The following is an 18,017-nucleotide window of genomic DNA, read 5'->3' on the forward strand; positions in this document are numbered from 1 at the left end:
GCCCGCGCACTGCAACGAAGAGTAGCCCCTGCTCGCCACAACTAGAGAAGGCCCGCGCACAGCAACAAAGACCCAACACAGCCAAAAATAAATAAATAAAATTAATTAATTAAAAAAAAAATCATTCCCCAGATACATTATTTCAGCAGGGTTTGTTCAAGTTTCAGAAAGAAGAGGACAGGAGGATATGTGGAAGCAGTTGGCTGAGCATTTGTGTTTTTTATTTGTTTGGGTTTTTTTGGCCACCCCACGCAGCTTGTGGAATCTTAGTTCCCCGACCAGGGATTGAACCCGTGCCCTTGGCAGTGAAAGTGTTGAGTCCTAACCACTGGACCGCCAGGGAATTCCCTGAGCATTTGCTTTTATAGTTTTCTACTGAAATCTTTTAAGTCTGATAATTTTTAAGGCATATTGTCCTGTGAAAGCACTGTACAGTGAGTCCCTGTCTAATCACCATCTAGATTTAGTAACTCTGCTATCTTTAATTCATCCATCTGCTGAATCATTTGAAAGTACCTTGCAGATATCGTGACACTTCAGCACTGATGTCCCAAGAAAATGCAGCATCTAAGAAAATCAGCACTAATTCATTATATCATCTAAAATCTAGTCAATAGTTATATTTACTCAATTGTCCACAAAATACGACTTTAAAATTCTAAAACTTGCTACTGGTATCTAGTGAGTAGAGACCAAGGATATCGCTAAACATCCTACAGTACCCAGGACAGCCTCCACACTAAAGAGTTATCTGGCTCAAAACGTCAGTTATGCCATGGTTGAAACACCCTGGTCTCTGGGGTATACATACCTTTACATTTATTTGATTGTTTCCAATTGTTTTTCAAAATTGAAATGTACTTGTTTTTACTCCAGCATTATGCAAAAGTTCTGTCTTGGTCAACATTTGCTATTGGGAATTCCCTGGCGGTCCAGTGGTTGGGACTCTGTGCTCCCACTGCAGCGCTGCAGAGGGTACAGGTTTGATCTCGATCTTTGGTCGGGGAACTAGGATCCCTCATGCTACAAAGTACAGCCAAAAAAGAAAAAACAAAACAAAACAAATTGATATCATGGGACCTTAAAATGTTTTTCAGACTGGGACAGATAAAAAAAATACTCTTTCATTGTCTTAATTTGCATTTCTCAAGGCCACTGAGGCTGAGCACCGTTTTTTTTATTGTCTATTTGCATTTCCTTGTTTGCCCTGCCGGTCTTTTAATGATTTTTCCTATTTGGTTGCGGTGTGTGTGTGTGTGTGTGTGTGAGAGACACAGAGAGAGAGAGAGAGGATGCACGAGGGCATAAGAGACATTTGTATGAGTTCTATATGTATTCTGGATATAACTGCTATATTGTGCTGCAGATATCTTCTCCCAGTTTTCATTTCCTTTTTTCTTTAAAAGAAATGTCTTTTACTTAAATAGAAACACCCTTTCCTTAAAAAAATTCCTATTTGTGAAAATAAGTATTATTGTGAAAATAAGTTTTTTTTTTTAGGAGTTTTATATAGTACAAAACTCAGTTGTCTTGGAACTTCTTAAATTTTTAACAGTACAGTTTTAGCAAATGATCTCGTTATCTTTTTAGTATGTTACTTTACTTATCAGAATATCTTCTTTGTATGTCAATACATAGATGTCTTTTATGCCAGAGACATTTTGACAAATTCCTATGGAATCTCTTAAGTTTGTATCTTTCTGAATAATGACTGGTTACTAATAACTAGTTACAAAGTGGGGAGGGGTGGTTACCACATTTTCATAAAGATAATCATGTTTTCATAGTTGCAAATTGGAATGTATAAAAATATTTTTGTTTTAAAAAAGGTTGGAGGCGTGAAAGAGAAAAGAAAGATGATCAAGATGAAGTTTCCAGTGTGAGAAGTGAGGGTGGTAATATCCGAGGTACCTTTAGAGGCCGAGGAAGAGGCCGAGGACGGGGAAGAGGACGAGGCAGAGGAAATCCTCGATGTAAGACTTGATTTTTTGTTTTGTTAAATTAGATGAACACTGAAAAAAGTGTACAAGTCATCTGTTTTTCCCACTATCCCATATACTGTTTTAACTGATTTTACTTGTCTGATAATAAAGATGGTTTTGTATTTGTTTGTTACCCCTTGAGATACTTCACTTTGGATTTTTCTTTATAGTAACTATTTCTTTTTTTTTTTTTTTCAATCTGTGATCATTTTTCTTTTTCTTTATTACATCAAGTGAACTTTGATTATTCATATGGTTATCAAGAACATGGTGAAAGGACTGGTCAACCATTTCAAACAGAACTTAATACCAGTATGATGTATTACTATGATGATGGTACAAGCGTACAGGTGTATCCTGTGGAAGAAGCATTGCTTAAAGAGTATATTAAACGCCAAATGTAAGTCAATCAGACATAAACAGATGGGGCAGGAAAATCCATTGTAATATCAAACTTTAACATCATTGATAATATAACACATTTTCTAAGCTGTTTATTAGTAAAATTAGAACATTTTAAGAGTATTTTATATTTTGTTTCTAGGAAATGTTAGTAGAGCATGTATAAAGTATTTTAAAAAATTTATTTTTGGTTCATGTTGTTACTTATATAAGACTCCTGCTTTCTCTCTTGAGGTACTTCTCTGCTTAAAGGATATTAGTTAAAATGTCACGGCATAATATGAATGATTAAATATAAGAATATAAAACTACTTCATATATTTGAAATTGAACAAGTAAAATTTAGCTTATTTGCAAATAAATGTTTATATTAAAATTTGCAAATGAACATAAATGGCAAAAAATGGTGATATCTTCTGACTTTTATAACAATTGGTTTCAGAATCGTAAGTTTGTTTTTTTTAACTTTTAAGTTCTCTTTCTTTGTGACACATATTCAAAGGAGACTACCTAATCTTTTTTAGTTTTAGGCTTTTTATTTTAGTTCTTGTAATAGTTGCTTTCTGAATATTGAACTTGAAGTTTAGGAGAGTATTAGTTTTTTCTATTATCTTTAAGCAAAAAGTAACCCCTCTGCCTGTTAGTATTGTGTAGGATGATTTGCATATTTATATAGTGTGTTTATATAGTGGTGAGAAAAGTGTTTCCAAGTGATGTGCCTAACTAATTTACTGAAATTTGAACCTTTTTTTTATCCTTATAAAGGGAAGGAAAAAGGCTATTTTTGAAAAGGCATAAGCATTTTAATTTTTATTTATTTATTTTTTATTTTTTTGGCTTTGTTGGGTCTTCGTTGCTGCGCCCAAGCTTTCTCTAGTTGTGGTGAGCGGGGGCTACTCTTTGTTGCGGTGCGTGAGCTTCTCATTGCGGTGGCTTCCCTTGTTGCGGAGCACGGGCTCTAAGCGCACGGGCTTCAGTAATTGTGGCACGCGGGCTCAGTATTTGTGGCACACGGGCTTAGTTGCTCCGCAGCATGTGGGATCTTCCCGGACCAGGGCTCGAACCTGTGTCCCCTGCGTTGGCAAGCAGATTCTTAACCACCGCACCACCAGGGAAGCCCCATAAGCATTTTTAAAACATCCACCTTTATTTTAAAAAGAAAATGGACCCTAGTCCATTAATAGAAAATAATATCTTCATCAGCATCAGCCAGGCATCTTCCTGGGATGCCTTCATGGTGGATTTGATTGGCTTACAATACGAAGCAACTTGTTTATTTTATTTTTGCTTCTTTTGTTACAGTTGACACAAACACTAAAGAAAAGGGCCTTTTTATGGGCAGAAAGTGCCTGGCATGTGGCTATCAACTTCAAAACACTATTCCTGTCTTCCTTTGTAACTCTTGCTGCCAGGTCCCTTCTGAGACCTGACAGTGGACATGCAACTCCATGTCAGGATAATCGGCCTCTAATGTGCTCATGCAAGTGAGGGAGGAGCATAGCTACTTCAGTGTTGACAAAATTTCTGATCATGCAGTGTAGAATCCAGAGCTTCTAAGGTAGGACATGATAATGTCCCCTAGGACACTGAACAAAGTGTCAGACATGGCATTGGGCATGACTCCTTTTTTTGTTATTATTTAGCAGCGGAGTTTTTGGCAGATACTAGAGCACCAGGTTTAGAATGGCTCTTCACTGTTACTGCTCTCTGATTAGTGGACATCTGGATTTGAGGAGTCATGCTTTTGACTTTGTGTCTTTAAGGTTTCTCAGACATACATAGGCTTCTTCATTAGGGTTTGGATTTTCCTCTTTGAGAAGTTACTGAAAAACTTCTTGTACTTCAGGAATATTAGGCTAAATATTTTGAAGTAGGAGGCTTAACTATTATGGATGGTTGAGTTCTTAAAATCATTTTAACTGAAAATGTATGTTAATAATTTGACATTTTTGATGTCAGGATATTAAAAATGGAAGATCTTGATTATTTCTAACTGGGGCAGTCTCTTGGCATTCAGATTTAGACATAAGTATGTTTGCAGCCCGTTAGAAGTTTTAAAAAGTGTATACTGTAGGTAATAGTGATTTATGAATTTATTTAGATACTGTGTTTCTCACAGAGTACTAGATTAAAAAGGCATCTTACTAATTATTCAGAGAAGTTTTTGTCTAAGAACACTTTTAACTTGTGTTTAAATCAGATGTCTTAATGTCTGAAAATTTCGAATTTATGCGTATGTATTACGTGCCTACTGCATTTTAGCCACTGTGAAAGGGCTTTTGAGACATAACAAAAATCAGACGGTTCATTTCTTCAAGACTTCGATTATTTTCTTCAGCATTTAAGAAGAGTAAATGATTTACTAGTGTTACTGCGATGTCAGTTGTATTTCACTGCTCTAAGGGAGCTTTGCACTTTGATAGTTGGATAAATATCAGAGTATAAAGAAGCAACTTGGGTATTTACATTTCTAAAATAAGACATTTTTCCCACCCAGTGAAAGGTAGCTCAAAGCCAGTTTTCACTTGTAGGTGATTATTTCTTCAAAGTTAAAATTTGACCTAAGTAATTCAAGGGTATCTTGAGTTCCCCAGTCTTACTCCCAAATATATGAGCTGGTGTGCTTTCTTATCATTTGCCACCCTTCTTTGAAAACTTGCTCTGTGATTTGGAAACAGTGTAGGATTTTTAAACTGTAAGCCATATCATTTGATGTCATGTATTTCTTTTGTATTATTCTTTTCTACATTTCCCCCTATTTATCCTCTTGTTCTGTTTTTCTAGAATCTTGTTCTCGTTTTTTTTGTATGCAGGCTGTAATTTAAACGTGTTTCTCAAATGCCATTATTATATGTATTCTTCATATTATCTTTATATCTTGGAACTTGTAGTTGTTGATCATACAGTTTGTTCATTTACACTTCTCTCTATACTTTCCTAGAGAGAAGATTAAGGTGTATAAGTTGCTTCTGTATTTTTTTTGCCCATGTATATACCTCATGGTGTTGCAGATATTCTTTGTTTAACTGTATTCTGTTCACTTTTAACGTCTTTTATAGTTCTGCCTCTCGAAGGGGGGAGATAGTGAACCATTCAAATATAAAATTGTGTGCATCTGTGCCCACATATTCACTCAGTTTTTACTAAGCATTGTGCTGAATGCTAGGGTTCGGAAGTATTAAACAATGTCAGTACCCTGCCAATTTAGAAAACAAACTAATCTACTCTGTAAACCTGACAAAGAATACTTCCAATATACCATTATTTTCAGCGATGGGAAAAAGTTGGAAGGCAGTCTGTTGATGTGTTTAACTTTGTTATTTAGTGTTTAAATGAAGCAAGTTAAAGTAGCTTTGAAATGAAATTTTTCACTTAATTGACTCATTAAAAAGTTAATTATTGAACTGTTTTAAAGTATGGTTAATTGTTTATACCTGGGTAAAGCTGATCTAGCAAAGAAGTACGTTTTTGGGAAGATAGTATTCTAAATTTCTTTCTACCTGTGTAAGAGAAATTACTAACAGTAGGGTTTTGTTGTTATTATATTTACCCTATGTATGTTGTGTTAAATGTATATAATGTAATTAATAAATCAAAATAGTTTTATAACAATTGATATTATAAGCCATAGACATTTTAATATTCTGTTGAATAAATTGATGAAATTTATATTTACTTCTTTATTTCTTTTTTCAGTGAATATTACTTCAGTATAGAAAACTTGGAACGGGACTTCTTTCTTAGGAGAAAGATGGATGAGCAAGGTTTCTTGCCTATTTCCCTGATTGCTGGTTTCCACCGTGTTCAGGCTCTCACTACAAACCTTAATCTCATTTTAGAGGTAATTTTTCATACACAAAACAGTCTGTACTTTAGTTATGCTGTGAACCTAAAACCGCTCTAAAAAATAGAGTCTATTAAACAATTTTAAGGAAAAAGCAAAAACAATCTGTAGTTACCTAAGGCTTAGACTGTATCTCAAGGCTTTTTTGCCATTTTATAAAACCCAAATAAATGTCTGACCCCTCAAAGGATTACTTAATGATGTTTCCACCTGTTTTTAACCTGATCCTTCTTAGATGGGTTGAACCCCAACACAAACTTGAACATTCTTGGGTGTTCTTGGTCCTTTAGTCTTCAGGTTGCTGTAAAATAGCATGTATTAAATTATTAAATTAAAATTTAAATTTAAAATTTTTCCTGTATAAAGAGGGCTAATTTAAAGTAGTCTTTCTAGTTGTGTTCTTTTTTTATGTTTTTAATAAATTTATTTTATTTATTTATTTTTGGCTGCACTGGGTCTTTGTTGCTGTGTGCGGGCTTTCTCTAGTTGGGGCGAGCCGGGGCTACTCTTCGTTGTGGTGCATGGGCTTCCCATTGTAGGGGCTTCTCGTTGTGGAGCATGGGCTCTAGGCATGCGGGCTTCAATAGTTGTAGCACGCGGACTCAGTAGTTGTGGCTCGCAGGCTCTAGAGCACAGGCTCAGTAGTTGTGGCACACGGGCTGAGTTGCTCTGCGGCATGTGGGATCTTCCCGGACCAGGGCTTGAACCCGTGTCCCCTGCATTGGCAGGCGGATTCTTAACCATTGTGCCACCAGGGAAGGCTGGGAAAGGATATTTAAAAAAAAAACTTTTGCATTACCATTATGGTTAGCATTATTAATACATAGTGACTGATTTTTTTTTTGTAGAGTTTATTTATTTATTTTTGGCTGCATTGGGTCTTCGCTGCTGTGCACGGGCTTCCTCTAGTTGCGGTGAGCGGGGGTTACTCTTCGTTGTGGTGCGTGGGCTTCTCATTGCGGTTGCTTCTCTTGTTGCGGAGAATGGGCTCTAGGTACGGGGGCTTTGGTAGCTGTGACACACAGACTCTAGAGCGCAGACTTAGTAGTTGTGGTGCATGGGCTTAGTTGCTTCGCGGCACGCGGGATCTTCCCAGACCAGGGCTCGAACCCGTGTCCCCTGCGCTGGCAGGTGGACTCTTAACCACTGTGCCACCAGCGAAGTCCCCACAGTGACTGATTTACAGTAAGAAATAATACTACTGTGAAACATAGAAACACATAAGCATAGTGATTTAGAATAGCATAGGTCTGAATTCACTTAACATTCATTATGTACCTACCATTTATTACAGTGGGAAAGATGTCTTTTTTTCCCTTAAGAAGGTAAGGCTTCATTAGGCTTTGCAGTATAAACATACTGATTTAGAGCATAGACTTTAGAACCTGCATACATATCCTCCTAGCTCTGTGACTTCAGGCAGGGTCCTGAGACTTCTGTAAAGTGGAAATTGTTACAACAATACATACTTCATAGGGTTGTTATGAGTATGAAATGTGTAATGGCAGAGTCTGGCATACACAGTAAGCTCTAAATAAGAATTTGCTGTTACTGTTAGTCTTCAAGGATATGCTTCTGTTGATTACTCCTTTTATCTTCATTTCATTTCTACCAGCTTTTTCCTATATGTATTTGAATATGCTTAAGTCTTAACTGTCTTGAAAAAACTATCAAAAGAAGCAGAATATATTTTAGCTAACACCCGTATCTGCTCTGGTTGAGTGTGTCTACACAGCTAAACTTACTGAATCTGTTTCCTCCTCTCCCATTCGTTTTTCACCTTACTTCACTCTTTTTCTTTTTTTTGTTTTTTTTTTTTACTTTGATACATATGTATATTGTAATAATGATGGCTATTGCAGTGTTATCACTTAACATAGTTATAGTACAATATAATAGAAATAATAGAAAATAGTAGGAAAAAAACCCTCAGATACCCAGAAATGTTGACTGTATACTGTAGCTCATTGTTTAGGAGTTCAAGATAACCAAGATTTGGTTTTAGTAAAAATATGTCTAACTCTGTCTAGATCTTTTCCTTAATTTGTGTATGCTGTGAGCCTTTTAAGTTTTTGTATGAGTCTTTTAAGGCAAACCTTCCTTGGTGTGGCAAGTAGTGTTACTTCTTTTTTGTGTATTCTTCCTGAGATAGTTCATGTTTTGCTACATATACTGTTATACCCCTTCCTTTTATAAAAACAGCATATATTGGAAGATCATTCAATAGCTATATATAAAGAACTTTGAATTTTTTCCTGAAAATTTTTCTTTAAATTGAGACATAACTTATACATTGTATATTAGAAGTTATAAGATTAAGAATGACTTTCCCCTATGTACATACTTGTGTTACTGCTACACAGATTAAGATAGAACATTTTCAACATCCCACGGAGCTCCCTTGTACTCCCTCCTAGTCTGAATCACTGTTCTCCTCAAAGTAGTTGCTTTTCAGAGAGGTCCCTCATCTTGTTTTTTAAACATTTAATAATCAAAGTTATTTGAAATCTTTTATATCTGACTGTTGCTTGTTATTTCTGTAAGGCTTATCCATGTTGTTGTTGTGTGTGGCAGTTGTTTATTTTTCATTTTGCAGTAGTATTCAATTGTATGAATATAACTTTTTTCGGGTTCCTCTTATAGACATTTGGATTCTTTACAGCTTGAATATGTGACTGTTGTGAACATTATTATTGTACATATTTTTGGATGGACATATGCACTTATTTTTCTGTGAAATTGATGGGTAACAGGTTATTTGCGTGTGCGTGTGTGTTTGTGTGTGTGTGTATACAAACATATATATATATACGAGCTTAGCTTTTGTAAATACTGCTAAACGTTTTTCCAAAATATTGAACCAATTAAAACTACTGCTGTTCAGAGTTTGACTTGCTTCACATACCAGCGAACAGTGTTGGTGGTCTTTTTCCAAAACATTTTGAAAAACTTAAACCCATAGCAAAGTTTTAAGGTGATTTTTCTTTTTCTTTTTCTTTTTAAAATTCAGGTGTAAATAACATGATGTAAAATGCAGGGCTATTAGGTGTTCAGTTCGAGTTTTGAAAATTGTATAAGCCTACTCCAAACAAGATATAGTTAATTACTCTAAAAACTTCCTTAGTGGCCCTTTGCAGTCAGTCCCCCATCCCCTCACCCTTTGCCCCACCAAACCAAAGCACTTTTCTGATTCTGTTACCAGAGATTTATTTTGTCTTTTCTTTACATTTGTGTAAATAGAGTTCTTCTGTCTGCTGGCTCTTTCATTTGTAGTTTTTGAAATTCATCCATGTTATTGCAAGATCTGGATGTTGGGTATACTGCTTTGCTACTGGGGTGTCATTGCTTCTAGAACATTCAGTGGACAAAACTAGAAAAATACATTAAAAAAATACACATATCAGCAACTCAAACGCTTTACTGTAAGATTCTTCCTTATTTCCTTCATTCCATATTTCAGACTCTCTTCTCTTTCAGTGAGTATCCTGATTCCCATCAAAAGAGTTTGTTTTTAAATAATTTTAATACTAATTTTAAAGTAATGTCCAGTTATAGAAAATATACTTACTTGAGAAGTAAGTATGATACTAATATTAAGGGCATACAAATGTAAGATACTTAAAGTAATACATATAATGTGTTCTCCAACTAAAATATAGCGAGTTTTAATCTTTATAAGTTAACAGTTTGTATGTTGAGTTTTTATATTTGTATTTTTCCTAGTTTCTAAAGGTGTGAGTATCCTTGAATTTCAGGGAAGATTCAGATCAGTAAGGCTGTAATTTTTATTTGGAAGAAATTTTGTTCTAGTTTTATTTTATCCTTAAATTACAGCAAGCTATTTTTGAGAGCCACCATATCCTAGTGGCTGAGAGTTTTCGTGTTGGACAGATAATAAATGGTTTGAGTCCTGGTATTGCCTCATACTAAGTCCATAACCTTTATCAAGTTACTTTATTTCTTTGAGCCTCAATTTCCTCATCTGTGAAACCTACTTTACACTTACAAGGTGTTATGAGGAATCTCTGCATGTGTGTGTTTATTATTCAATAATGGTGGTATTTATTATAATAATTAAATATAATGCCTAAATTTTATTTGGTGATATTATATTAAGGGAAAACTAAAGGAAATAGGAGCGGAAAAAATTGTCAATAAAAAATTATAGTAGTTTGCTTCAAGTTGATGCAATACTCCTTAATTGAAAATTTGGTTTTCACAATTAGAATAATTTGCTACATGTTAAATCAGGATATTTGTTACCTTACAAGGGCAAATTATTTTAAAATCTGTTCTGTTCATGGATATTCTGAGAAATATATTACATTAACTGTAATATCCTATGCTGATTTCAGACTTAAAAAATGTTTAGGTTATTAGAAGTATAGGAGGTACAATTAAATTTTTTGAATGAATGTTCTTTAATAACTCAAAATTCCTATTTATAGGCACTGAAAGATAGCACAGAAGTGGAAATTGTGGACGAGAAAATGAGAAAAAAGATAGAACCAGAAAAATGGCCAATTCCGGGCCCTCCTCCACGTAGTGTGCCACAAACAGACTTCTCTCAACTGATTGATTGCCCAGAGTTTGTACCAGGCCAAGCCTTTGGTTCACATACAGGTAACAGCTTTTCTTCTAGAGCAAACAGCATAACAGTGGGCTATTTAGTCCAATTTACCTATCCTTTTTAAAGTTTATATAGATTCAATAGAAAATTAAAGATAACCCAGTGACTTACGATGCTTTAAATTCTATTCGTATTGCCTCCCACAGAAAGTTATAAATTAAATAGGGATTTAAGAATTATGGGAGGAGCTCTGCTCTATTTATTCTTAACTTATTTGTCTACTTTGTCACATGTGGAGTTTCTACCTATCTTCTTAATTTTACTAAATGATTATAGACGTATTCCGCCAGTTTTCCCCTTGTAAGGCTGGAATGGTCTAAAAGTCTTATACTCAAGAGTGGGGTTAGCCTTCCTTTAATTTTTTTCTTATGTGCTTCAACTTTGTCTTGAAATGACAAGATGACCTATATTCTAAATCAGAATTGGGGATCTCTTATGAAGTTATTATAATTATATATTAAAGAATTGGTGGTATTTAGAATTTCCAAAAACTGCTTTAATGTTAAGAATTTTTTCCTGGATCATTTTTAAGACATTCCCTCTTGGGAAAAAATATGTGTGCTTAAACTTTTTTCAGTCAGGGTGATGATCTACTGATGCTCTTGGATGTCATTTGATCGGAATATGCAGAGGAATAGGTGACTCACTGAAATATCATTATAAACATTGGAACAAATCGTCTGCAGAAATGAAAGCGACCAGACTTCTGTGCAAGAATGTCTACTCCCAGCTCCTGTGGAGGAGGTTGGGCCAACACTACCATGGAGATAAACACCTTTGTGATGATGATGAAAGACAGACCAGAGGACTGCTGTTGTTTTTATAGGAGCTGCCCATTTGTTTGTAATTAGCCTGGGCTGCATGTGCTACTTTTTTTCACGGTGGGAAAGTTAATTATCATTCTGGAAATATTGCAAGGTTCTGTGTTTTCCTTCCAGACTTATGTACTTGTGTCCAGATCAATAAAGCAGAAATAGAGAGGCTTGAGTGGAATTTCTCAGATTGTTAGGTCCTTTGCTATTTGATTTGCTCTTCACAGTATAGTGTACATTGTATAATTCACATGTTGTCATAGTGTTTCGCATGGACTGTAAGATTTATTAATGTGGACACTAAGGGATAAGAAACTTAAGAAACGAACGAGAGTTTTTTTTTTTTTTTTTTTTTACTCTTCAGAATATATTTTATATACCAGTGTAGAGACCTCCCATCAATAAAGCACTGATGGACAGTCTCACAGATATTTTTATTTAGTGTTTCTTTGATTGTCAGCCCTCTGTGCCTCTACACCTAGCAAGCAACTTGGGCAGGTGTTTTAAAAGTTGAAGAACTTCAAGTGACATTTTTTAGTTTTTTTTAAAAAAGAATACAATGTCTGATGGTAAGTTAGATTAAGTTATTGTGTAAACTTGGGGTCCAAGATGACATTTTTAACCGTCTTATGAACAGGCATTAGGTCAGTTGTTAAATAGAAAATACTTTTTCCACAAGGTAGCTAAGATAAGTCAGTCAAGTTGGTGATGCCTGTCCATTAACCATTTATGCATTATTAATAAAATTTCAAGAATAAAATCACAATGTTTGTACATTTTTGTGTTTTTAAAAAAAAATATATATACTCATTTACATGCTCATACATATTGCCTGAACGAATTTTTTGGCCAACCCGATATAAGCACATGTATTGTGAATATTGTGAAACATACAACTTCATGGTAGAAACATTAATCAAGCTTAAAGAGCAATTAGAGATGATTATATCATAAACTTAAGTAGGTATTTAAAAATTCAATTTCTGTGTTAAAGATAGTAGATACTGATTTCTCTACCTTTTGCCAGATACTGTTCTAATGGTGTATACATGAACTATACATACTAATTTAGTTAATTCTCCCAGTTACTAGTGGTGGTTCCTAGTCTACTTTTAAAGCTTTATTTACTGCATGAATAGAGATGATTCATAGTATTAGGAATAGGGTTCTCTAGAGTTCATGTTTTTTTCATTCCTATAACTTCAATATTAATACTGACAGCCCAAACCTTTTCACTCGTACTAATTTTTTGGATCAATTGATGACATGTACCATTAAGTTGTAGAGCAGCAGTGTCCAATAGAAATATTACGTTTGCCACACATGTAATCCTAATAATTTTTAATAGCATTAAAAGCTGTAAAACAAATGAAATTAATTTTAATATATCCAAATATTATGACATTAATATAAAAATTATCGACCAATGTTATTTTTGTACCAAGTGTTTGAAATCTGCTGTGTATTTTACACTTATCCTGAGCACATTTCAGCACTAGCCACATTTCAAGTGCTTTGTAGCTCCACAAGGCTAGTGGCTATTGTATTGAACAATGCAGTTTTAGAGCGTTTTCTGTTATGAATCATTATACTTCTTTTTAAAGCAATATAGTAATCTGGTGGTTGAAGCCTGGATCTGTGTGTCCATGGAGAAGATAATAAATCCATCTGACTCTCGTATATAGTAGATGAAAGTAAAATCTTGGAATACTCTCTCAAACTCACTCCTGGAACGTGCCTTTGCATTTTCATTTAGTAAGTTAGAAGGATTGTTGGTGTTCATTTATTTCAACTTTCTCTCTGTAGTATTCAACTTTGCAATATTTTCAGGGAATTGGCTTTGAGGAGTAAATAATGTTTAGAAGTTTACAGTATAAATTTGTTTTTAAAACACTTTTTGTCCAAAGCAAGTTCATATTGCATTACAACTTAAATATTCTTCGACTTCTGAAAAAAAAATTTATAAAGGAATTGATTTGTATTTTATAGAGCATATAATTACTTTGATTAAAAGTGTGGAGAAAGGCATTTTTAATTCCATCAGAGTTGTAAAATGTTTTGTTATTACCAGGGCATTGCACTTTAATGACGTGACATTCTAGTCTTCACAGTATTCACTGCGAGCCAAGGGCCAAACTGCATTTAGGTAAACCTTGTTAGGCAAAGGAGATGAGAAAAGTATGAGTATTGGCCACCTTAGTATAGATCCTAGCAGAACAATGAAGGATTGATTTTGCCTTGAATAAGATATGAATTTTATTTGCTTAGTAGCATTTAAGATTCCCTAATTTCATTACAATTAATGAATCTAAGGTTTCACAGAGAATTGACTCCCAAATAGATGTCTTGTCATAATTAGTAAGTGACTTGCATTGATATTCTTGAGAAGTTTGAATGAATATGTCTGCATAAGGGTTGATAACATTCCTGTTATTATTCATTGGCTTCACTCGAATACATCTTACAAAGCCCTTTGGGTTTGAAAATCACTGAAAGATTATAATTGAGATTGATTTATCATGTTTTTGTGAAGAAAGAAAATGCCCAAGTAAAGAAAAAATGTGTGTTATAAGTAAGAAAACCATTATTTTAACTATAGAACTAACTTAAAATTTTAGAGTCTGCCCCAAATTCTCCAAGAATTGGAAGTCCACTGAGCCCAAAGAAAAACACTGAAACAAGTAATCTTCAAGCAATGTCTAGAGTTTTGTCTGCCAGTTTGCCCGACTTGGACTCAGAACCTTGGATAGAAGTAAAAAAGAGACATCGTCCATCCCCAGTGAAATTGAAGGTAAGTTGTTATGACCCAAGTGAAGTGTGATATATTTTTTTAGAAATTAAAAAAAAAATTTTATTTATTTATTTTTGGCTGTGTTGGGTCTTCATTGCTGTGCGTGGGCTTTCTCTAGTTGCGTTGAGTGGGGGCTACTCTTTTTTTTTTATTTATTTATGGCTGTGTTGGGTCTTAGTTTCTGTGCGAGGGCTTTCTCTAGTTGTGGCAAGCGGGGGCCACTCTTCATCGCGGTGCGCGGGCCTCTCACTATCGCGGCCTATCTTGTTGAGGAGCACAGGCTCCAGACGCGCAGGCTCAGTAATTGTGGCTCACGGGCCCAGTTGCTCCGCGGCATGTGGGATCTTCCCAGACCAGGGCTCGAACCCGTGTTCCCTGCATCGGCAGGCAGATTCTCAACCACTGCGCCACCAGGGAAGCCCGGGGCTACTCTTGTTGCGGTGCACGGGCTTCTCAATGTGGTGGCTCTCAATGTGGTGGCTTCTCTTGTTGCGGAGCCCGGGCTCTAAGCGCGTGGGCTCAGTAGTTGTGGCTCGCAGGCTCTAGAGCACATGCTCAGTCGTTGTGGTGCACGGGCTTAGTTGCTCTGTGGCATGTGGGATCTTCCCAGACCAGGGCTCGAACCCGTGTCCCCTGCATTGGCAGGCGGATTCTTAACCACTGCGCCAGCAGGTAAGTCCGAAGTGTGATATATTCTGAGTGGAGTGTAAGGCCACTGTTTTTGAGATACATATATAAATTCGGAAAAGTTTTAAGAAAAATGGTAAAAATTGGAACCTTTGCCCTTCAGTAAAGCTTATGGATTACTAAGTAGTTGAAAATAAATAATATTGTATCATTTTTTAAAATTTATCTTATTTCTGAATATGATTTAAGAATATTTCGCTTTAACCTTTTTTACTTGAAATTAGTTTATATTTGAATAATATTTCAGTTTTGTTAAAGCTGACAAAATTTTTCTAAATTTTGAATTTATAACTTTGCCATATTATTTGTAACCTTGTTAATTATTTGTAAAATTCTTTTACATGTAATTACTTGTAAATGATACATGTCTGGTTAATATATGTTTTGGTGATTGTACAGTAGGAAAGGAAAAGAGAATAAATTTCTTGGGGGCACACAAGGGAGTGAGATGATCGTGGTTAGGGAATAATAAGAGAGTTTCTTGTGGTAGAATTGCTGTATTTTTGGCTGGTGGTTGGATACATGAACTTCAAATGTGATAAAAATTGCTCTGATCTAAACCACAAACACAGAGTACAAGTGAAATGGAAATCCTAGTAAGACTGATGGGTAACATCAGTGTTTATCTTGTGATAGTCTACTATAGTTTTACAGTGTGTTAACATTGGAGGAAACTGAGTAAAAAGTACACGAGATTTCTATTTCTTTTCTTTTTTTTTGGCCGTGCTGAGCAGCATGTGGGATCTTAGTTCCCCGACCAGGGATCGAACCAGTGCCCCCTGCATTGGGAGCGTGGAATCTTAACCACTGGACCACCAGGGAAGTCCTCGAGATTTTTATTTCTTATAACTGTCTGTGAATGTACAACTATCTCAAAGTAAAAAAGTTTACTAAAAATAAACTTGGAAATATTCAAATAATTTCAATATTCAAAGTAAGCTCTAAAAGGAAAAGGTCACTAAAAATAATTGGGCCCAGATGTGGGAAGCATGAAGAAAGCTATCCTATTACGGATTATTATGAGTAGAGCTCTTTATTCCTAAAATAAAAGCATGAAGAAAGGAAGCACGAAGGATTTAAGGATGGTTCTTCATTGGAGGAATGGAGAGGGTGTTGATATTTTACCTCAGCATAGGATGTTTGGCAATGTCTGGAGACAATTTTTTTTTTAAATAAATAGATAAATTTATTTATTTTTTAATTTATTTGTTTGTTTATTTATTTATTTATTTATGGCTGTGTTGGGTCTTCATTGCTGTGCACGGGCTTTCTCTAGGTGCAGCAGGCGGGGGCTGCTCTTCGTTGTGGTGCGCGGGCTTCTTTCTCATTGCTGTGGCCTCTCGTTGCAGAGCATGGGCTCTAGGCACGGAAGCTTCAGTAGTTGCAGCACGTGGGCTCAGTAGTTGTGGCACGCGGGCTCTAGAGCGCAGGCTCAGTAGTTGTGGTGCATGGGCTTAGTTGCTCCGCGGCATGTGGGATCTTCCCAGACCAGGGCTTGAACCTGTGTCCCCTACATTGGCAGGCGGATTCTTAATCACTGCGCCACCAGGGAAGCCCCTGGAGACAATTTTTGGTTGTTAAAACTGAGAGAGTGCTACTGCATCTTGTGAATGAAGGCCAGGGATGCTGCTAAACATCCTACAGTGCACAGGACAGCCACCCACCCCACCCCCTGCCACCACACACACACCCTAAGGAACTATCAAGCCCAACATGTCTGTAATGCTGAGTTTAAAACCCTGATTAAAGATAACTTTTTAATTTTTTTATTTACCATTTAAAAAAAATTGAAGTACAGTTAATTTACAATCTTGTGTTAGCCTCAAGTGGTACAGCAAAGTGGTTCAGTTATACATATATGTATATCTGTATATACCTATTCTTTTGCAGATTTTTTCCATTATAGGCTGTTACAAGATACTGAATATACTTCCCTGTGCTCTACAGTAGGTCCTTGTTGTTTATCTATTTTATACATAGTAGTGTGTGTATGTTAATTCCACACTCCTGATTTACCCCCCCCCCCCACTATCCTGTAGTAACCATAAGTTTTCTGTGTCTGTGAGTCTATTTCTGTTTTGTAAATAAAGATAAGTTTTTACTTAGCAATGGTAGTTAAGCACATCATACTAAAATGTTAACAAGAGGTTTTCTTCCTTGGGGCATTTTAAAAACCTAGAGCAGCTTCTCAAAATAAGATTTTCTAAAGATTCTGATTAATTTGTATATTTGTCATGGCAAACCTGGATAACAAGGGAGGATCATATCTTGGGCTCATTGACAGAAACTTGTACCATATTTCATTTATACCAAGATCTATGTTTTTTCCTTCATGTTAAAAAAAAAAAATCCTCCACATTTAAACATTTCTTTTAAAATAATGTGTTAAAATTGATAGCATCTTTGATTTGATGAAAACAGTTTTTGCAAGGGTTAGTTGGATTTTACTGTATAGGGCCAGCAAATTGGTGATGGAGTGTGGTTTTCAAAACGGAAAGAGAATTGTAAAATATCTAGGACCTTTCAGTTTCATGGCCAAAGAATATTGGTACCATTAGTAAGACCTGAAATGTATTCCAGTACTACAGAGTGAGGGCTTGGCCTGGAGGAAAGATGACTGTAGGTTCATCAGAGATACCTGCTGAGGTAGGTTAGTTATTGACAACATACTTTTATGTATGTATGTATGTATGATATTTCAGAGATACCTGCTGAGGTAGGTTAGTTATTGACAACATACTTTTATTTATGTATGTATGTATGTATGTACGTATGTATGTATCTATCTACCTACCTACCTACCTACCTACCTATCTGCACCGGGTCTTAGTTGCGGTAAGTGGGATCTTCACTCTTCGTCGCATTATGC

General features: G+C 35.6%; 1 protein-coding gene across 8 annotated transcripts in view; it reads left to right on the forward strand.

Annotated features, from left to right (window-relative positions):
• Positions 1 to 18,017, forward strand: part of LARP1B (La ribonucleoprotein 1B) — a 128,575-nt gene that overhangs the window by 22,384 nt on the left and 88,174 nt on the right. For 7 of the 8 annotated variants that reach the window (XM_068543425.1, XM_068543426.1, XM_068543428.1 and 4 more), the window contains exons 6-10: positions 1,830 to 1,973; positions 2,217 to 2,382; positions 6,081 to 6,225; positions 10,677 to 10,851; positions 14,289 to 14,461. In XM_068543425.1, coding sequence (XP_068399526.1) covers positions 1,830 to 1,973; positions 2,217 to 2,382; positions 6,081 to 6,225; positions 10,677 to 10,851; positions 14,289 to 14,461 — 803 coding nt within the window. Of the gene's footprint in view, positions 1 to 1,829; positions 1,974 to 2,216; positions 2,383 to 6,080; positions 6,226 to 10,676; positions 10,852 to 11,435; positions 12,483 to 14,288; positions 14,462 to 18,017 lie in introns of those variants that run through there. The other variant, XM_068543432.1, reaches the window with a different exon arrangement.

This window comes from Eschrichtius robustus, chromosome 4, assembly GCF_028021215.1.
Source record: "Eschrichtius robustus isolate mEscRob2 chromosome 4, mEscRob2.pri, whole genome shotgun sequence".
NCBI classification, from domain to species: Eukaryota; Metazoa; Chordata; class Mammalia; order Artiodactyla; family Eschrichtiidae; genus Eschrichtius; species Eschrichtius robustus.